This window comes from Gambusia affinis, linkage group LG24 (assembly GCF_019740435.1).
Source record: "Gambusia affinis linkage group LG24, SWU_Gaff_1.0, whole genome shotgun sequence".
NCBI lineage: Eukaryota > Metazoa > Chordata > Actinopteri > Cyprinodontiformes > Poeciliidae > Gambusia > Gambusia affinis.
Genome location: NC_057891.1, coordinates 654902 through 675243, shown reverse-complemented (window position 1 = coordinate 675243; position 20342 = coordinate 654902). Strand labels below are relative to the sequence as shown.

Sequence of the window (20342 nt, the reverse complement as noted above, 5' to 3'; positions counted from 1 at the left end):
CTTTAAAAAATCATAAACATCAGAAATCTGTTTTTGTGTCCTGATAAAATGCCATGTCACCTCCTGGCCGCTGGGTGGCGCTGATGGTCTGTGATCCCAAAACGTCGTTTACCCCTTTCCTCTGTCGCTACGGTGGAGTTTAGACTTTGAAAGTGTAATTCATGCTGGTAAGCGTTATAAAAATGATTATCTAACGTGTGGGTTATGTGGGAGGAGTTATTTCCTCGCTGAAAGCCGAGTTGACTTGTCGGCAGAACAAGAAAAGCAGGAAAATCGGAGAGAGTCGCTTTGTTTTTCCAGATTAGCTAGCCGGTGATTCCTTTATCGGACGCACGCCACTTTTCTTTCGAACTTAAATCTTAAATTGATTTTCATCATTTTAATCCACTTTATATTTACTGGTTGTGTCCTTCAGGTGTAGGTTTGTATCTATTACCCCTAAAAGGTAAGTTTTGCAAGCTGTTTCATATCCCCGGAGTCTAAGGCTCGTGACTCGGATCTGATAACCCTGCGCAGCTTTGATTCTTACTTTTATTGCTCTTTATTGGGTGTTTTTCAGACTTTTATCATGAAGAAAGAAGCAGTGCAGGCAGCAGCCAAGGAGTTTCTGCAGTTTGTCAACAGAGGAGTGTCTCCGTATCACGGTAAGGTCTGGGGAAAGTTTAGCATTTGGAAAAATCCGAGAAGCGTCACACTGAACCCCGTTCAGAAATGTCTGACTTTAAACACTTCTTTATTCTCAGCGCGTTTTAAAATCAAGAATTATTATCATTGTCACTTTCCCAACTCGTTATAGCTGCTTTTTGAACTCGGCAAACGACTTAGAGTAATTAATTCACAAGATGCTGCCAGATGCTGCTATTGAATTATCAGCTCAAAACCTAAAATAACACCTGAACTTTGACCCCAAATCCCAGAGGTTTGAACATGAGACTTTGTGGATTCAGAGAGAAGTTTTATCCAAACCTCTTCTCCAACGTCTCGGTAACCAAACCATCGTGTACGACCAGCGAGTCGGGTTAGCATGTTCTAATCATCTGAAGACCATTATACAGCAGCAGTCTTCAGTCAGAGGCCTCTGCAGATGAGTTGGAACCCTGACTGCTCCTGGAACACAGCCATGACATCAATATTTGTTTCTGTTTAATCCGACTGGTCTGGTCCGGTTTGGTTCTGGTTCTAGTTCTGGTTGTGGTCCGGCTTGGTTCTGTTCTGGTTTGTTCAGGTTGTGGTTCCGGTCCGGTTTGGTTCTGGTTGTGGTTCCGGTCCGGTTTGGTTCTGGTTGTGGTCCGGTCTGGTTCTGGTTCTGGTTCTGGTCCGTTCTGGTCTGGTTCTCGTCCAGGTTAATCCTGGTGGTTCGTAGTTCTCGGCTCTGATCCGGCTCCAGGTTCTGATTGATCCGGTTGGGTTTGGTGACGGCTGCACCAGCGGTTCTGTTGAGTCAGCAGGAAGCCGACCCGGTTCTGGTCCGGTGCCTTTGAGCTCTAGATAAGATAAAGAAGGAGCAGATGGGTCCCAGTCTTCCTGCCCTTTGACCCTCTCTCTGTTCACCGTTTAAATCACCGTAGCAACGGCTGCTTCTTCTTCTGTGGTTCCCTGCAGTGGTGGACGAGTGCAGACGGCGCCTGCTGGAGGCCGGCTTCACCGAGCTGAAGGAGACGGAGCAGTGGGACATCAAGCCAGCCAGCAAGGTGGGTTGAGGTCAAAGGTCAGAGGGAGCTGGCGGCTGGAAGCTAACAAAGATCTTCTCTGCAGTATTTTGTGACGAGGAATTTCTCCAGCCTGATCGCCTTCGCCGTGGGAGGAAAGTATCTACCAGGAAATGGCTTCTCCATGATCGGAGCGCACACCGACAGCCCCTGCCTCAGGGTACGACCTCCGACCCCGCCCGTCCCATCGCCTCCACCAGGTGCTGCAGCTGCTTCCTGTTGCAGGTGAAGCCGCGCTCCAAGAGGACGAAGCAGGGCGTGCTGCAGGTGGGCGTGGAGTGCTACGGCGGCGGCATCTGGAACACCTGGTTCGACCGAGACCTGACGGTGGCCGGCCGCGTCATGGTGAAGGTAGTTCAGCCTGGGAGCAGCAGGGGGCGCCAGAGAAATGTTCCTTATTCAGATTAATGGAAATAGAAAAGAGATTATTTAGATTACATAAAAACAGAATCAACACGAAATTTATGTTTTCTGCTATTATGGAAGCAGATAAAACAGGTAATACAAATATTTTATCTTAATAAGAAGAATAAAGAAAATTTAAAAAAACAAAATAAGCAATTATTACAAAGAAATAGTCTTTTTAATAAGACAAATAACAAAAACTGTTATCCTGTTTTTTTCTCTTAATGTTTCAGGAATGAAAAACTAAAAGTTGTTTTTTTTTGATGAGTGTTTACCTCCATGACCTGTCGCTCTTCCTCCTCCTCCTCTTCCTCCGCAGAGCGGCGGCCAGCTGGTCCAGCGCCTGGTCCACGTGCCCCGCCCTCTGCTCCGGGTGCCTCACCTGGCCATCCACCTGCAGCGCGACGTCAACGACGCCTTCGGCCCCAACAAGGAGAACCACCTGTGAGCCCAACTCGGGGCGGATACCAACATGAAGGTGTCTGTGATTTCCCAGCTGCAGTGAACGCACCGTGTTGCTTTCAGGGTTCCCATCCTCGGCACGGCGGTCCAGGAGGAGCTGGAGACCGGATCGTCTTCGTCTGGAGACACTTCCTCTGCCGCCAACACAGTGAGTTCTTCACGACGCCTGGCCCGGTTCTAGTTCTGGTTCTGGTTCTGGTTCTGTTTGGGTCCAGGCCGACAAGCACCACCCCGCCCTGGTCAGGGTTCTGTGTTCGGAGCTGGGCATCCAGCCGGACTCTCTGCTGGACTTCGAGCTGTGTCTGGCCGACACGCAGCCGGCGGTGAGTCTGCACTTCCTGTTGGTTACCATGGAGACCAGACATTCACCACCCGCTATGTTGGCGCCATCAGAAACGGGTCGGCCGCCATGTTGGCGCCTACTGTGGCTTCTGCTTCATATTTGAAATGTTTTGAGAGAAACAGCCAAACTAAACGTCACGGTGAGCAGGGCGGCCTTTGATTAGGCCGCTGAAGGTTCAGCTGAATGAAAGCAATGAAGAAGAACTGGCTAGGCTGCATAGAGAGTAGCTAAGCTAGCGCTACGCTACATGCTGGTACAAAACTAAAGTAGCAGGAACAAAGTAAATTATTATTATTTTATTTCATATAGTTTTGCTCTGCAGTGAATTAGTGCTGAATTTATATGAAAGTTGTTATTTTCTGCTGTATTGTGGCGCCCCCGGCCTCCTGGCGCCCAGCCTGCGTATGCTTTGGGCCGGTCCTGACCTCCATGTTTCCCTGCAGGCTCTAGGAGGGGTCTACGAGGAGTTCATCTTCTCTCCCCGTCTGGACAACCTGCACAGCTGCTACTGCGCCCTGCAGGTCAGAGCCGGTACTGCAGCTGCTGCTCCACCTCCTGCAGAGCGTTTCCTCCATCTGCTCCGTCTTCCAGGGCCTGTTGGAGTCCTGCTGCGCCGATTCTCTGACCTCTGACCCCAATGTCAGGATGATCACTCTGTTCGACAACGAGGAGGTGAGTAGACTCGACCGCCGACCTCTGACCCGACCCCTGGCCCCTCGGTGACCTCTGCGTCTGTTGCAGGTGGGGTCAGAGAGCGCCCAGGGAGCGCAGTCCAACCTGACGGAGCTGATCCTCAGCCGGCTGGCTGCCTCCGCCCACAACCCCAGCGCCTTCCAGCAGGCGGCGCCGCGCTCCTTCATGATCAGCGCCGACATGGCGCACGCCGTTCACCCCAACTACACGTCAGTCTGCTCATGGAACAACTGCTGGATCCACTTTGCTCCCAACAGACCAAACATTTCACCCAGACCAGGCTTTCAGGCAGCTGCTGGTGGAGGCAGCATCATGCTGCGGGCAGCTGGATCCAGCTGTTGTTAACTAGGTAAATGTTGACCAACCAGCTGCTAACCTGGAGCTGTGCTTGTTTCCTCAGGGAGAAGCATGAAGAGAACCACCGGCCAGCTTTCCACAAGGTCAGTCTGCCTCCTGATTGGCTGACTCACCGTCCAATAGGAGCAGCTTTTACTGAAGCGCTCTCTGCTTTCAGGGCCCAGTCATCAAGTTCAACAGCAACCAGCGCTATGCTACCACCGCCGTCACCGCCTGCGTGGTCCGGGAGGTGGCGAGCCGCGTCGGCGTGCCGCTGCAGGTACACCAGCTTCCTGTTAGCCTCAAACCTGATGGATCACATGTCACATCTACATCAGTTAGTCTGAACGTCCTGAAACATCTGAGCCACGATGGAGCTAGCTGGAGCTAACAGCCATGCTTACACGCTAACACTCTTAGCTCTGTATCTGCACTGAATTCACTTTATTAACCCTTTCTACAGAACGGTCTAAATAAAGTCATGGAAGCAAAGGTAGAACTGTCTGGAACCGCCTGCAGTTCACCCTAACGACCACTAGAAGACAAACTAACCCATGTTAAATGCCTGAGTCCTTTCAGAATAAGACTTCCTGTCCGTGTGGCCCCTACAGGATGTGATGGTACGTAACGACAGCCCCTGTGGGACCACCATCGGCCCCATCCTGGCGGCGCGGCTCGGCGTCCCCGTGGCCGACATCGGAGCGCCGCAGCTGGCCATGCACTCCATCCGGGAGATGTGCTGCACCTCCAGCGTGCTGCAGAGCACCACCCTGTTCAAGGTGACCAGTCTCTGGGTCATACAGCTGAAAGCTCAGCAGCCATTTTGACCTGATGGTGTTGCCGTAGTAACTCAGTAAATGACCTTTTTTAAACATGTCTAATCTCCTGAATAAACCCATAAATGTTTCCATGCCTCTCATGGCTGCTGGAACATTTTACAGTTTTCACTCCTGACTATGTTTTGTCTTCTGGATGTTTTCCTGCTGCTGTCTGTCTGGTAGTCAGATGGAGAAAGTAGGAGCTTCAGACTTAGAGCAGCTGGTTCAGCTGATGATCACATGACCTGCAGTCAGCCTGTGTTTGTGTTAAACAACCAGCCGTCGTCAGGGAAACAGACGTAAACAACCATGGCCTCCTTTTGGTACCCGGCAGATGGAGATCCTCACTCAGCTCTGAGTCTCACACTTTAGCCTGATGGGGGTTCATCTCCACTTCCTGTTGTTTACCTCCACTTCCTGTCTGCTTGGTCCCCAGGGTTTCTTTGAGCTGTTTCCATCCATCAGGAACTCGCTGGTCGTCGACTGAGGACAGGACGACCTCGGTTCTCCACTTCCTGTTGATGACAGGAAGTCATTGATTTTATTGATCAGCTTCAGAAATAAAAGTTGATGAATCTGGATCAGTCTGGCTGTTTTTATTTTAGTTGTGTCTGTTTCTTCCTCCTCAGCAGCTGCAGGTTGAGGCGATGCTGCAGCCAGCTGGCTCAGACAGGCAGCAGGCTGCCAAGGTTGCAGCATCGGGTGGGGGAGGGGGGACAGAAACCTGCAGCTTCTGCAATAATCCACTTTATCCTGGAAACTGAAAGCCCCTTCACAGCTCCATAGTTACCAGTCGTAGCTGGTTATGTTCAAATATTTTCTCAGTTGGAGTTTAAATAAATATTTGCCAACATTCACAGGATCCCACAGCATGACGCTGCCTCCACCATGTCTTCAGTTCTGATGTTTAGCTTTAGCCGACGATCCGAAAGAATTCAAATGATTTAATGTGGTTCTGAAGTTTTCAGTGTGAGGCTGAAGGGATGAGCAGCTGTGTGTGTGTGTGTGTGTTGGTCTGTGTGTTGGTGTGTGTGTGTTGCTGTGTGTGTGTTGCTGTGTGTGTGTTGGTGTGTGTTATGAAGCTGCTGGCAGCTCAGGTAAAATTGCATCATCATTGAATTGAAGGATGTCAGTATAAATATAATTTTTTCTGCCTTATTGACCCTAAAATAATTTCTTTTCTAAATCGATCTGCTTCTTCAGCTGTGGTTGTTGCGGTGTGGCGCCCCCTGCTGGCTGTTCTTCCTCCTCCTCCTCTTCCTCAGACATGTGGAGCCTCTAAGCGCAGCAGCTTCCTCCTGCCGGATCCACCGGAGCTGCCATGATGTCTCCGCGGCTCTGCGCCGCCCTCTGCCTCCTCCTCACCGCCTCCTGCCGCCTCTGCTCGGCCGCCCGACACGGTAAGACCCGGCCCGGTTCCGGTTCGGTTCGTGATGTGGATGACTGTCCGCCTGAAAAGAGTTGGACTATTAAAATGTGACACTTTGTTTCTCTGGAAGTTGTTTGCTTTTATTCTGGATGAAACCGGATTAATGTCAGTCGGAACCAGAACTGGACCCGGCATGAAGCCCAGTCTGTTCTGCGTTTCCTGCTCTGCTGTGGCGTCATCACTGACCAACATCTGGATCTGTGTTCATGTGGATCCGAAGGGAAGCAGAGGATTGAATTTGAAGCTATTCCCAGAAAACATTATTATTATTATTATTATTATTATTATTATTATTATTATTATTATTATTATTATTATTATTATTATTAATGGAAACCATCTCTGACTGACTGAATGAGTCGTTTCTATAAAACCAGAAGGATTTCCCGGAGCTGCTGGAAACTGAGGCCAGACTGAACTGGTCCCAGTTTCTGATTCCAGGAATCCCTCCGCCTCCCGCAGCTTTAGATCCCGCAGCAGCTTTGAAATGCGTGTTTGTGTTGCGGGCTGGTGAAACATACGTCACGCTTTTATGAGTCATAGCTGCTGATGTTTCAGCACCACGGACAGCGTCAGGCCTGACCCGATGATTGGTTATTGATTAATGATTTCTGACCTTTAACATGAGAAAACATCGCCAGTTATTCCATAAAATCACAACATGTTCATTTTAATGATCAGGAAGAATAAACTGAAATCCTAAATACTAGTCCGAGTGAACCATCCCAACATTTTCTACTATCTATAGTTTCCAATCAGACACATTTCCGGTTTTATTTTCAGATTAATCAGTGTGTCCACCATGTTTTAGACAGATTTTCATTTCTTTATGTCAACATTAATCAATCACAGATTAACTGATTGTGTGTTGATGCTTTCAGACAGGTTAGTGCTCAAGTCCAGTCCTCCCACCGTCCTGCAGCTTCCAGACGCTTCCCTGTTCCAGCACACCTGACTCCAATGAACGGCTCGTCAGCAGGTCTGTTCGGAGCTGATCCCGGTCCGTCGGGGTTACGATGCTTCTAAACGTTACAGGATGCTGGTTCTGGAGGACTGGACTTGAGCAGCCCTGGGTTAGTGGTTACCTTCAGCTAAATTCAGTGCTTTTAATTTACTAAATTAAATGAAACAAACTATGTGGGTTTGATTCTAAACGCATAGATAGTTTATAAAAGCACATAGTTTTCTCTCCAGGTTATCCAACTCATTTCCTTCAGACTACATAGATTGATATGCTGACAGAGAGTTTACTGAACTGTAGATTTAAACCAGAATAAACCGAAGTGTGGCTCTTTAGTTAGAAATCAGAAACAGCCTTCATGTTGAGCCGCTGACAGGAAGTTGCAGTTTTCCGCTCCGACCTTTTATTTTGATGTATTTCTGTTTATATTCGGTTTATTTGTCTCTAACTGATGAAGGACCTGCAGGTGAAACGTCCTTCCTCTGATTCTGGGATAAATATTCAGATTTATTCTGGTTTTAACCCAGCTACGATTTGTTTCAGGCTAAGTGTCCAGAGAAGCGGGAGTTGCCATAGCAACCACCGACTCGGCACTTTTCAGTGTCGGGTTGTTCCTGTTTATATGATGGCAGCCATCCTAACTTTTTGGTTTCAAAATAGGAAGAGGTTTTATCTGGACTTTCAGAATAAATGTCACCGACAGCTGATCTGTTCCTCCGGACTTCATCAGGCCCAATGAGTCGATAACAGAGCGCTGATCGGGTCCAACTGGGGCTGCTGGAAACGCACGTTGCCATGGAGACTGGAGGCGTTTCCAGTAGAAAAACATTCCGATAACGTCATGACTGTGACATCATCCATCAGTCCCTCACCTGGTTTCCATGGTGATATTTAGGGGAGGAAAATGAAAACCAAACTTTGATTTGAATGTTTTCCTGTTTTTTTTTGCAGGTTGTTTGTTTGAGAAGAAGATCTGCCCCAGAGGTCAGCTCTGCAGCGACGGTCAGTTTAAATGAACTCAAACGCATCACAACAGATTAAATCCACACCAATCTGCTGCAGATCACAGGAAGACATTGAATCCTTCTGTGGACTCCAGCAGACTGAGGCTAGCTTCTGTTAGCGACTCTTCAAAAGGGGAAAGACAGGAGAACAATCCAGAGAGAAATCCTGCTGCTCATCAAAAATCATTTACTGTATTTAGAAAACCCAAACCATAATTCAGGAACATTTAGTCAGCAAGAAAAAAAAACACAGAAAACCTTTCCTGACTGGAAGAAAAGAGGTAATTTAATTATAATTATATTGTTGATTATTTCCAGGATATTGCTTTTCTCTGTAGGAAGCTAGTGGCTAATTAAGCTAGTTTCTAATGAAGCTGGTAGCTTACAAAGCTAGAAGTTAATTATGCTAGTAGCTGGTGAAGCTAAAAGCTAAGGAAACTAGTTTCTAATAAAGCTGATGAAGCTAGTAGCTACTGAAGCCAAGGTAGCTAGTTTCCAATGAAGCTAGTAGCTACTGAAGCCAAGGTAGCTAGTTTCCAATGGAGCTAGTAGCTACTGTAGCCAAGGTAGCTAGTTTCCAATGAAGCTAGTAGCTACTGAAGCCAAGGTAGCTAGTTTCCAATGGAGCTAGTAGCTACTGTAGCCAAGGTAGCTAGTTTCCAATGACGCTAGTAGCTACTGAAGCCAAGGTAGCTAATTTCCAATGAAGCTAGTAGCTACTGAAGCCAAGGTAGCTAATTTCCAATGAAGCTAGTAGCTACTGAAGCCAAGGTAGCTAGTTTCCAATGACGCTAGTAGCTACTGAAGCCAAGGTAGCTAATTTCCAATGAAGCTAGTAGCTACTGAAGCCAAGGTAGCTAATTTCCAATGAAGCTAGTAGCTACTGAAGCCAAGGTAGCTAGTTTCCAATGAAGCTAGTAGCTGAAGCTAAAGCCAGCTAGTTCCAATGAAGCTAGTAGCTGCTGAAGCCAAGGTAGCTAGTTTCCAATGAAGCTAGTAGCTACTGAAGCCAAGGTAGCTAGTTTCCAATGAAGCTAGTAGCTACTGAAGCCAAAGCAGCTAGTTTCCAATGAAGCTAGTAGCTGCTGAAGCCAAGGTAGCTAATTTCCAATGAAGCTAGTAGCTACTGAAGCCAAGGTAGCTAGTTTCCAATGAAGCTAGTAGCTACTGAAGCCAAAGCAGCTAGTTTCCAATGAAGCTAGTAGCTGCTGAAGCCAAGGCAGGTAGTTTCCAATGAAGCTAGAAGCCAATGAAGCCGAGGTAGCTAATTTCTAATGAAGCTAGTAGCTAATGAAGCTAGTTTCCAATTAAGCTAGTTTCCAATGATGCTAGTAGCTACTGAAGCTAATGTTTAACAAAGCAGAGCAGATGACTGAAGCCTCAGCCAATCACTGCTGTGCCTCTCCATCTCCATGACAACGGTGTCATCAGCAGCCGCAGTTTCCCTCCTGTTGGTGGTGGTGAGTCAGCGCAGCCTGCAACAGACCTGACTCTGCAGTTGCTATGGTTACAAAGCTAATGATCAGTGCAAAAGGGTTCATGCCAAATGTAAAGTGTCAGCATGTAACCATGGTGACCGTTAGAGATGCTGGTGAATCATTTACGGGTTCTGCAGCGACTAGCTGACCCAGTCAAACCAGTTCAGTACTAAACAGAGAGCTTGGAGGTGGCAGCATCATGCTGTGGGCTTCCCCTGGCTCGTCCTTCAGAACCAGGCTGACCTTGCGTGTCGTCCCATCCAGACGGCCTGTTGGGCCGGTGCCGCGCTCCAGATCAGAAGCGAGTCCGGTACCGAGTCTCCGGCCCGGTTCTGCTGCGGCTGCAAGAAGTCCTGAAGGACCTGATGGTTCAAGGTGAGTCTGACTGTAGGCCCCGCCCACCACGGCGGAGGTAGGCCCCGCTCACCAGAGTTACACTGTGTCATGTGACCTCCAGGTCTGACGTGGAAGGACGAGCTGACCCAGTCCATCGTCAGTCGGGAGCTGAGCCGGGTTCCTACCGTCGACCCGGACCTGGAGGAGAACCCGCCCAAAACGTAAGGAGAACCCGTTAACGAGTCTACTAACGACTCAGAACCGTTAGGAGACCCGTTAACCAGTCAACCCAGGTCCGTTTGGTTCCCCAGGTCCTCCAGGCTGCTGGGCCCGGCCCCTCAGACAGAACCAGACTCTGGAGAACCAGCAGCACCCGAGCTGACGCAGCAGTACCTGGACTACTTGGTACTGGACCCGTACCATCAGGTAGGAGCAGACTCGCCTCGCCCTCCGGTGGCAGCAGCAGGAACTGACCCGCTGTCTGTGCTGCAGAACCAGAACCAGGAGCAGCGCTCCCTCAACTCTCTGGACCAGAACCCGACCTTCCAGCGGGGCGACACTCTGGACCGGGACCGGCTGCTGCTGCAGGACCTGCTGTCCCTCTACCTGTCCTCCTCGCCGGCGCTGCCTCGCCACCAGGGGGCGCCGGCCGCCGGCTCCTCCCTGCTGCCCGACCTGGACTTCCCTCTGGACTACAGCCAGGACTACAACTCCCAGGATCCTCAGCTCAGGAAGCAGGAGCTGGACGTCCTATCAGGACTGGACGGTAGACTGGCTCTCTGTAGTTCAGTTCTGCCTTAGCTTCCTGTAGTTTTTCATCAGTCTATAGTTTTCCTGTAGTTTTTCATCAGTCTGTAGTTTTCCTGTAGTTTTCCTGTAGTTTTCCTGTCTCTGTGTTTCCAGGGCGATCCCTGCGCAGACTGTCTCTGCTGCTGGACGGTTTGGACCCGTCTGCAGCGCTGCAGGACGAGCAGCTGGACTCGTCCTCCGTCCCCCGGCAGAGGGACGGAGGCGCAGGTCGGTGAGCAGCCTGCAGTCAGAAAGGTCAGGGGTCAGAGGTCAGAGGTCGGTAATGTCTGTTGTCCTCCAGCAGATCGCCTGGGAGACAGCGCGGCAGCCAAGCAGAAGGTGAGTCCTGCTGGTCCAATCGGAACCGGCTCTGGGCTTCGTTAGTTTATGTTACTGCGTCAGCCTCAGAGAGGTCATCACCATGGCAACGAATGGAAGGTGATGTGTCTCTGTCTGCACCGATCAGCTCACAGAGACCTTAATGGCATATAAGGCGGCTCTGCAGGAGGCTCCGCCCCCAACCGCCAGGCCAGATGCAGGACAGAAGGAGTCAGCCAATCAGGACACAGGAGGCAGAGCCAAGCTGTCTGGACACACCAATCAGAGGTATGGTCACTTCTACTTCCTGTAGCTTCAACCAATCACATGTCAGACTCTATTCGTCATGAGAACCAGAGTGTTCCTCTTCTGAACGCCCCATCCACCCTGCCGCCCTGGGCAGAAAGCCCTCAGTCCTAATAATGATAACAGACTGACCCGGTTTTCCTCTGCAGCGCGGTCGGACTGGCCGTCAGCTTCGGAACCAGACCCAACTCCAGGAACCTGACTGCTGCACACCAACCAGGTGAGAGGAGGCGGGGCTTAGAGGCAATAGGCGGGGTTTATTAGTTTAAAAAGAGGTGGGGCTTAGAGGCATATCTGAACCCTTCAGCCAATCAGAGCCATTCTTCCTGCTGACACCTGGATCATGTCCTCAGTTGCAGGGCAAAACTTCCTGCAGACTGAGACGGGCCTAAAGGTTCTCCAGAGCGGCGCCGAACAGGTGAGACCTGAAAACTGGTTCTGCCCTGGTTCTAATGATGAGCACTGAGGATTCTGTGTTTCTGTGCAGACGGATGAGGGGAAGTCGTCGTTGCCCTTGGCGACCAGAGTCCAGCCCGGCTCCCGCTGGCTGTTCGCCACGCTGGTGTCCACCGCGTGCATCGGCGGCATCCTGCTGGCGGCCATGACCATCGCCTGCCTGCGCCGCCACGCCCACCGCCTGGCCGCCAAGAAGCTGGGCCTGGGTCCAGATGGCGGCAGCTTCACCCACCAGGAGTACCAGGTGAGGCTCCGCCCACCTGCATTTCTGATCATTTCTGAACACATTACCTGGAGACACGGAGGAGAGGGAGTGATGCTGAGGGATCCTGGGAGATCCAGCTGGATCCAGAAGGGAAATCTGGGAGATTAGAGATCATTTTAATGGATAATTCAGTTTATACAGCAAGCTGAATCGATTACTGAATTAGTTGATTAATGAATAAATGTTGATTATTGCTCCAGGTGTATTGATAAATGTATCATGCTAACATGCTAACATTGTCACCAGGATCTGTGTCGGCAGCACATGGCCTCCAAAGGCGCCTTCGGCCGGCTGGAGGCTGCCGCACTGGGCGCCGTGGGCGGGGCCGGCGGCGCGGCAGGGAGCGGGGGCGGCGTGGCGGGCGGAGTCGGGCCGGACTCCAGGGTGAGCAGCGTGTCGTCCCAGTTCAGCGATGGCGCCCAGCCCAGTCCCAGCTCCCACAGCAGCACGCCGTCCTGGTGCGAGGAGCCGGCGCAGGCCAACATGGACATTTCAACGGGTCACATGATCCTGGTCAGAACCGCACATCACCACACTCTGTCCTAGTCAAATCACAGCAGACTGGCTCTAAAGGTCAAACACAAACATGGCGTTCACCTGGAGGACATTTAGCAGCTTTAGTCAGGCTCCGCCCCCTTCCTCTCTGCTGTGCTGCAGCTCCGCCCACATCCAGCTCCAACAGATGAAAGTTTGGTGACTGGATGAGTGGGAGTCATGGTGTCGTCATGGTGATGTCACTGTCAGTGAATAACGTGGAATATTCAGCCGTATCCCCATCCTGTCCCTTTATTTACATAACTGAATATTGTATAATCTGCCTGAATCTAAAGTAATAAATCTGGGATTATGGAGAAATTAACAGATTAGCTTGGAACAAAAGCAGAAGTTTAAAAACTACACAACCCGGTGTGACCCGGTGTGACCCGGTGTGACCCTCTGGCTCCCCAGGCCTACATGGAGGACCACCTGCGTAACAAGGACCGGCTCCTGAAGGAGTGGGCCGCTCTCTGCTCCTACCAGGCAGAACCCAGCGCCGTCTCCGTGGCCCAGAGCGATGCCAACACCAAGAAGAACCGCTGCCCCGACTCGGTGCCTTGTGAGTTACTCCACACACTGACACCGACCCGGTAGAACCAGAACCTAACAGGTTACATGTTCTGCAGATGACCACTCCAGGGTGAAGCTGAAGGCCGACAGCAGCCCGTCTCGCTCCGACTACGTTAACGCTAGCACTATCGTAAGTCCGCTCAGACCCACAGCCTGGTTCTGATGGTTCTGGTCGGGGAGCTGACCTCTGCTTGACCTCTTCCTAACCTCATTGTGACTTTGCAGATTGAACACGACCCCAGGATGCCGGCCTACATCGCCACCCAGGGCCCACTGCCACACACCATCTCTGACTTCTGGCAGGTGAGATCAGAGAGGAAGCAGGCATCATACATCAGTAACAAACATGGCGGCCGCCCACCACGTCAGTAATAAACATGGCGGCTGTGTGTGACTGTGCAGATGGTTTGGGAGAACGGCTGCACTGTGATTGTGATGATGACGGCTCTGGTGGAGGACGGGGAGAAGCAGTGTGACCGCTACTGGCCAGATGAAGGCTCCTCCCTCTACCACATCTACGAGGTGGGTGGAGCTTGGACAGGTAGGACAGGTGTCCAGGTGTCCAGGTATGACTCCCCCCTGACACTCCCCCTCCAGGTGAACCTGGTGTCGGAGCACATCTGGTGTAACGACTTCCTGGTGCGCAGTTTCTACCTGAAGAACGTGCAGACGCAGGAGACGCGCACGCTCACGCAGTTCCACTTCCTCAGCTGGCCAGCGCAGGGAATCCCCACCTCCACGCGCCCCCTGCTGGACTTCCGTAGGTACTGCAGCTTCCCCGTCTGCTTTGGTCTCAACCTGAAACCTTTATGGATTATTGGACTTGTTTTCATAACTACAGAGACATTCCTGGGTGTGAATCCCTAACGTGTCCCGTTTCTCTCTCAGGAAGGTGAATAAATGCTACCGCGGACGCTCCTGTCCAATCATCGTTCACTGCAGGTACAATCAGCTGATTCCAGGTGTTACAACCTAGGGACTGTTTCTGATTGGCTCTTCCTGTGTTTCCATAGTGACGGCACTGGGCGGACCGGGACGTACATACTGATCGACATGGTTCTGAACCGCATGGCTAAAGGTGCAGTAGATGCGGGGTGAAGCGGCCGCTGCTGCTCCAGACACTGACCGACTGATTCTGGTTCCCCGCAGGCGTCAAGGAGATCGACATCGCCGCTACGCTGGAGCACGTCCGGGACCAGCGGCCCGGGATGGTCCGCACCAAGGTGAGTCCGAATCGGACCCGAACCGGACCGCCCCGATACACCAAACAGTAGCTCAGTTTTACTAAACACACGTTAAAACTTAAAACGAACCTTTTCTAGAGCAGATTCTCTTCCTGGTTTCTGTTGCTTCTCTGCTCTGAAAAGTGTAAAGCTGGGCCACGCCGCCACCTACTGGTGGCAGATGGAACCTACCCAGTGCTTAGTGCAGGAAGCCGAGTGACCCAAAATCTGCTCCTTAAACTCAAAATGGAGGTTTACAAAAATAAACCTAGTTTATATTTCAGATCTATAATGTCGTTGTGCAGAACAAACTGAAACGTTTTATGGCCCTTCATTAGTTTGTTCCGGACAGTTTTGGTCCAGGAGTAAAAAGTTTGTTAGGGTAGTGAGTGCCGCCATCTTGTCTTCCTCTCCAGGACCAGTTTGAGTTTGCTCTGACAGCAGTTGCAGAGGAGGTGAACGCCATCCTCAAGGCGCTGCCCCAGTGACCCCTGGACGACCCCCGGCACCGACTCAGGACGATCTAGGCAATGTGTTCAGGAGAACCTGTGTGAAACGTGCATGTGAATGCACCATGAGCTTTACCCACCCAGACAGCTGGTGTTGTGTTGTAGCTGGGATCCAGATCTGGATCCACTCCAGGTTTCCTCTGCTGCTCATGGATCCCCCGCTGTGCGTTTCCGTCTATGTAGTTATTAACCTCCAGCAAGAGAAAACTATAAAAATAAAGCTGATTTTGTAAGTGTGACCTTAAATAAATCTGTTTGTGTTGCAGCAGCTGTGTGACTTCCTGCATGAACGACTAAACCAATCAGGTTTCAGATGAGCTTTATTCATTTTAAGGCATAAACATGATAAAATGAGTCAGGACGTTCAGTACTCTTCGCCCTCGTCTTCGTCGCCGACGCTGTCCGTCCCCACCTCCTCGTAGTCCTTCTCCAGGGCGGCCATGTCCTCCCGCGCCTCAGAGAACTCGCCCTCCTCCATGCCCTCGCCAACATACCAGTGGACGAAGGCCCGCTTGGCGTACATCAGGTCGAACTTGTGGTCGAGGCGCGCCCAGGCCTCGGCGATGGCCGTGGTGTTGCTGAGCATGCAGACGGCGCGCTGCACCTTGGCCAGGTCTCCGCCCGGCACCACGGTGGGCGGCTGGTAGTTGATGCCCACCTTGAAGCCGGTGGGGCACCAGTCCACGAACTGGATGGAGCGCTTGGTCTTGATGGTGGCGATGGCCGAGTTGACATCCTTGGGCACCACGTCGCCGCGGTACAGCAGGCAGCAGGCCATGTACTTGCCGTGGCGCGGGTCGCACTTCACCATCTGGTTGGCGGGCTCGAAGCAGGCGTTGGTGATGTCAGCCACCGTCAGCTGCTCGTGGTAGGCCTTCTCGGCCGAGATGACGGGCGCGTAGGTGGCCAGGGGGAAGTGGATGCGCGGGTAGGGCACCAGGTTGGTCTGGAACTCCGTCAGGTCCACGTTGAGTGCGCCGTCGAAGCGAAGCGACGCCGTGATGGACGACACGATCTGGCCGATGAGGCGGTTCAGGTTGGTGTAGGAGGGGCGCTCGATGTCCAGGTTGCGGCGGCAGATGTCGTAAATGGCCTCGTTGTCCACCATGAAGGCGCAGTCCGAGTGCTCCAGGGTGGTGTGGGTGGTGAGGATGGAGTTGTATGGCTCCACCACCGCCGTGGAGACCTGGGGAGCCGGGTACACGGCGAATTCCAGCTTGGACTTCTTTCCGTAGTCCACCGAGAGGCGCTCCATCAGCAGGGAGGTGAAGCCGGATCCGGTTCCTCCACCGAAGGAGTGGAAGATCAGGAAGCCCTGCAGACCAGTGCACTGGTCGGCCTGAAAGCAGAACACACCCAAAACGTCAGGAAGAGACGCCCTGATGGCACCAACAAGACCTCAACCCAACTGGAACTCAGTCCAACCAGACAATGAGCCCTTGACCCCGCCGGGCATTGTCTCTACCACACCTTGACCCAATAAGAACTTGACCCTTGAACCCAACAAAACCCTGACCCACCAGTTTGCGCGTCCTGTCCAGAACCAGGTCGATGATCTCCTTGCCGACAGTGTAGTGGCCCCTGGCGTAGTTGTTGGCTGCGTCCTCCTTCCCGGTGATCAGCTGTTCAGGATGGAAGAGCTGCCGGTAAGTTCCTGTACGGACTTCATCTGTTGGAGGGAAAACCTTCAGTACCAGCCATGTTTTCTGAACATGTTTAAAACGCTGTGTTTCCAGGAAGAACTGACCAATCACAGTGGGCTCCAGATCCACAAAGATGGCTCTGGGGACGTGCTTCCCAGACCCCGTCTCGCTGAAGAACGTGTTGAAGGAGTCATCTCCCCCTCCGATCGTCTTGTCACTGGGCATCTGGCCGTCCGGTTGGATGCCATGCTCCAGGCAGTAGAGCTCCCAGCATGCATTACCCATCTGGGTGCCGGCCTGGCCCACATGCATAGAAATACACTCACGCTGTGGAAAAGAGGAGAAAAGTGATCAGGCTTAATGGTTTCTGACTTTATGCCAGGTAAGATAAATGGCTGAGCAGCACACTGGCCCTTTAAGAGGAACTCTATCAGTAAACATGCGGCATTAGAAGATGCTGCATCATCAACTCCTTATTTCAGCCACGTTTCCTAATCACAAAACCAGATTACCACAAAATCCTACAGTCAGGTTCCTACAAACTTCAATACTCATCCTGACTATTTCCTAGATTTTCTCTATCTTTCAAAGCTTTAACGTCTCCGTTTAATCCTCGGATTTCCGGGTGCACCTTGAACGCACCTCCTCAGGAGCAATGACGTAGTTTCCACTCTCAGGTGTCTCAGTGCAAACCTGTTGGATCTTGATCCAACCGGGTCACATGAGTGTTTATTACCCCTCACATCATGGAGAAAAGGGGAAAAGCCCCATCGACGCAGGCAGGAAGCCGCGCTCCTTCCCCACCCCCACCCCATGTAACGTTCACGGACATGCAGGGCGTTATCTGTTCGCCTCACATTTTAAAGTTACCGCCTAGAACTCCTTCAGCTAAATTACATTTAAAAACTGACCCGGGTTTATTTTAAATAACCTAACTAAATATGTGAAAACATTGGCTGTCTAACAGGTTAGAAAACTGAAGTGTAAACTGTGAAACTTTATTTTTGATCATTTTAATCTGCGCCAACATGGCCTTGTTCGACGCCAATTAGTGGAAAAAAATGTTGTAAAGAACATGGATAACGTGTGATTTATACGTTTATTAACAAAAACAAGTTTCAACTTTATCTCTCTTTAGATTCGTCTTGTTCGATATAAATGCGAGTTTTAAGCGGTTTACTCACCATTTTGAGCTGTCTGTTTCCTTCTCTCCGACGTTCAAGGATCGGCAGTCGGAAGCAGTGTGTGACGCAGCAGCAGAGCCGCTCGCTTATAAAGGCTCACAGGGGGCGGGGCTATGAGCGGTTTGAACCTGCTGAAGGCGGGAGATTACCGGAAGCAGATAAACTAACGTCGATAAAATTACGAGATGAAGTCATAATATTTCAAGAATAAAGTCTAAACTTATAATATTACAGAATAACCTCGTAATAATATGATAATAAGTCACTGTATTTTCAGAATAAAGTCATATTAATGTGAGAATAAAGTCATACTAATATGAGAATAAACTTAAAGCCATAATATTATGACTTTATTGTCATATTATTTCAATTTTATTTATGTAATATGACATTTATTTTAAAAATTATGAGAATAATTTTTAAAATAAAGCCAATACAATAAACAGGTTTGCCATTGAGTTTTTAAACATATTTGCTCACTTAATAGTAAAATAAATATTTAACTTAACATTTCAAACCAATTCATAGGATTTCTGACTTTGGTAAAGTGTTGAAATCACATTTGAATCACACAGACTATATCTGCTCATATTTACAGTTTTTAATGTTCCTTAAGCATACACATATGTTTGCTTAAGTAAACATGTAAACATGTTCTGGGCCGGATTTTAGCAGGGGCTTACCGGGGCTGTAGCCCGGGGCCCCGGCATTTCGGGGGCCCCGAAGGATATTTTATATTTTTGTGAATGGATAGTGTCAGAATTTAATCAATGACTACCATGATTTTGACAGCACCGATGAAAAATGTTCCAATTTGTTCTGGCAAACGTCCATCTTGAATGCTTGCTTGTTATTGGTCCACTTTTGACGCATCTTACGCATTGGGGAGGAGGAGCGTCAAGGGAATATTATTTTACAATGGCGGACAACAGGAAATATGACAGCGGAGCGCAGAAAAGAAGGAAGAGAAAAGAAAAAGAGCATCGCGCCAAAGAGGCGACAAACAAAATGCCTAAACTGACAGGCTTTTTTAAACCTGTTAGCGGAGATGGAGCAGAAACATCATTATCCCCGCTCCTCAAACCCTTAGCTATGCTAACACCGGCACTAAGATCCCGCCAGAACCTATAACCGTGACTGAGTCGGTGGCTGGACTGGCGTCTGTGGAGTCAGAGTTGGTGGAAGCGGGATCTTCTTCCGCAGATGGAAAGACGACTGTGGATCCGTACAGTACCGATCCGGCGCATTGGGGGGAAATTGACGAGTCCGTGCGAGCTTACTGGGCTGAGCGAGGACCGGAGAGCTGTCAAAATATGAATGTTGGCTTTCAAGCATCAGAACGGGTGTACAAGCATCAAAAGCGTCACTTCTCCAAATCTCACTTTAAAGCAAGATGTTAAATGGTGAGTACATCGAAGACCGTGGCTGCTCTACTCTCCATCCACCGAGCTGCATTTGGTTTTGCATGCCGCATTTTCAGAAATGCTAATACTCAGTCAAACTTTGAAACTGGTTTCAGTGACTGGAAGCACGCAACTGAACGCAAATGCCTAAACTTTAAAAATCCTTCAGAGGGCAGCACTTTGGACTTACCTGGGTCAGGATATTTTCTGAAAACTACAGTATGCCTGATCTCTTTTTTCCAGAAGATATTGTTTATATCCATGTTGTCTGACTGGCAGAGAAGACCTTTTTTGACATTTATTTCCTCCACTATTTACCAAGAACTTTAAAACCAAAGAAAAAGTTTGAGTTTTGATATATTCCACTTGTACTTATATGGACTTGTAAATGCTGGGGATATTTGTATAAATATTGTTTTACTCGCTTTGCTTTGTAAAAGTATATTTGAGCATTGCATTTCTTGCACTCAATCTGTTTTATAGTTTGTGTTGAAGTCCAGGCAACAATAACTATTCAGTGATTTTATTTTGTGATGCAAGCATCATATTCTAGTTTCAACCCCAACATGTGGTTTAGTCTTTCTAGAAAAGAGTTCAGAGTTGTTTGTAGTTTGTGACAACTGGCTTATTAAAGTTGTAAGTTGTCAAAACTTACTGTTCGGTCATTTTCTGTTCATCCTCTAAAACAAAACAAACACATACAAATATATATATATATATATATATATATATATATATATATATATATATATATATATAGATATAGATATATATATATATATATATATATCTATATATATATATCTATATATATATATATATATATATATATATATATATATATATATATATATAAGGATCCTGACTCCAGCCCAGGGGCCCCCATCCTCCTAAATCCGGCCCTGAACATGTTCCATAGGAGCCTAAAAGCAAACAGGACAGTATGATCAGCAACAACCTTATAATAAAAGACTATAACCAGTCACCGTTTAAAGCAAGTAATCCCAGAGTGGGTCCAAAGTTTCATACATTAACAATCAGTATGTAAATGTACAGTTTAAACCAAAAACTATTCCTTTTAAAGCTTCTTGGACATTTAAATAAAACATCAGATTATTATCTGGTACATTGTCTCTTTTGTTTGGTTTAAGACAATATTTTAAAG

The 20342-nt window shown here is 49.3% G+C and overlaps 3 protein-coding genes across 10 annotated transcripts; 2 read left to right on the top strand and 1 right to left on the bottom strand.

The window, feature by feature from the left end:
• Window positions 1-59: 59 nt before the first annotated feature.
• On the top strand, window positions 60-5347 carry LOC122826952 (aspartyl aminopeptidase). 3 transcript variants are annotated; one of them, XM_044109370.1, is made up of 16 exons: window positions 109-167; window positions 416-445; window positions 560-644; window positions 1603-1691; window positions 1756-1869; window positions 1935-2060; window positions 2434-2558; window positions 2640-2724; window positions 2786-2899; window positions 3363-3440; window positions 3511-3591; window positions 3661-3821; window positions 4013-4052; window positions 4127-4228; window positions 4560-4727; window positions 5203-5347. In XM_044109370.1, exons 3-16 carry the CDS (start codon window positions 569-571, stop codon window positions 5251-5253), a joined length of 1410 nt encoding a protein of 469 aa, XP_043965305.1. In that variant the 5' UTR covers window positions 109-167; window positions 416-445; window positions 560-568; the 3' UTR covers window positions 5254-5347. The 3 variants fall into 3 exon arrangements, with proteins under 3 accessions (XP_043965304.1, XP_043965303.1, XP_043965305.1); XM_044109369.1 differs by lacking the exon at window positions 416-445 and having other exon boundaries at window positions 60-167; window positions 2792-2899; XM_044109368.1 differs by lacking the exon at window positions 416-445 and having other exon boundaries at window positions 60-167.
• A 130-nt stretch (window positions 5348-5477) lies between these two features.
• LOC122826951 (receptor-type tyrosine-protein phosphatase-like N) lies at window positions 5478-15212 on the top strand. Of its 6 annotated transcripts, none has more exons than XM_044109365.1 (22): window positions 5478-6166; window positions 8108-8158; window positions 9903-10013; window positions 10096-10195; window positions 10286-10400; window positions 10467-10740; window positions 10878-10991; window positions 11068-11102; window positions 11230-11369; window positions 11537-11607; window positions 11741-11805; window positions 11875-12087; window positions 12355-12621; window positions 13057-13204; window positions 13272-13345; window positions 13441-13518; window positions 13618-13737; window positions 13813-13979; window positions 14104-14157; window positions 14229-14293; window positions 14365-14438; window positions 14855-15212. In XM_044109365.1, the coding sequence occupies exons 1-22, from the start codon at window positions 6088-6090 to the stop codon at window positions 14924-14926; spliced, it is 2487 nt and encodes an 828-aa protein (XP_043965300.1). In that variant the 5' UTR covers window positions 5478-6087; the 3' UTR covers window positions 14927-15212. The 6 variants fall into 6 exon arrangements, with proteins under 6 accessions (XP_043965300.1, XP_043965299.1, XP_043965297.1 ...); XM_044109364.1 differs by having other exon boundaries at window positions 11065-11102; XM_044109362.1 differs by having other exon boundaries at window positions 10268-10400.
• A 37-nt stretch (window positions 15213-15249) lies between these two features.
• On the bottom strand, window positions 15250-17870 carry LOC122826954 (tubulin alpha chain-like). Its single transcript, XM_044109372.1, has 4 exons — window positions 17775-17870; window positions 16695-16917; window positions 16468-16616; window positions 15250-16286 (listed from the first exon to the last, which is right to left on the bottom strand). The coding sequence occupies exons 1-4, from the start codon at window positions 17775-17777 to the stop codon at window positions 15312-15314; spliced, it is 1350 nt and encodes a 449-aa protein (XP_043965307.1). The 5' UTR covers window positions 17778-17870; the 3' UTR covers window positions 15250-15311.
• Between the last annotated feature and the right edge of the window lie 2472 nt (window positions 17871-20342).

Bases quoted from the DNA above. Each gene is read 5' to 3' on its own strand.
- LOC122826952 (XM_044109368.1), top strand. The intron at 1,692-1,755 runs GTGGGTTGAGGT...TCTTCTCTGCAG, and splicing joins ACATCAAGCCAGCCAGCAAG to TATTTTGTGACGAGGAATTT. The intron at 2,061-2,433 runs GTAGTTCAGCCT...CTTCCTCCGCAG, and splicing joins CCGGCCGCGTCATGGTGAAG to AGCGGCGGCCAGCTGGTCCA.
- LOC122826954 (XM_044109372.1), bottom strand. The intron at 16,617-16,694 runs GTCAGTTCTTCC...TCCCTCCAACAG, and splicing joins TCTGGAGCCCACTGTGATTG to ATGAAGTCCGTACAGGAACT. The intron at 16,287-16,467 runs GTGGGTCAGGGT...TTCTGCTTTCAG, and splicing joins TGGACAGGACGCGCAAACTG to GCCGACCAGTGCACTGGTCT.
- LOC122826951 (XM_044109361.1), top strand. From the start codon at position 6,088: ATGATGTCTCCGCGGCTCTGCGCCGCCCTCTGCCTCCTCCTCACCGCC. The intron at 11,806-11,874 runs GTGAGACCTGAA...GTTTCTGTGCAG, and splicing joins TCCAGAGCGGCGCCGAACAG to ACGGATGAGGGGAAGTCGTC. The intron at 14,158-14,228 runs GTACAATCAGCT...GTGTTTCCATAG, and splicing joins CCAATCATCGTTCACTGCAG to TGACGGCACTGGGCGGACCG.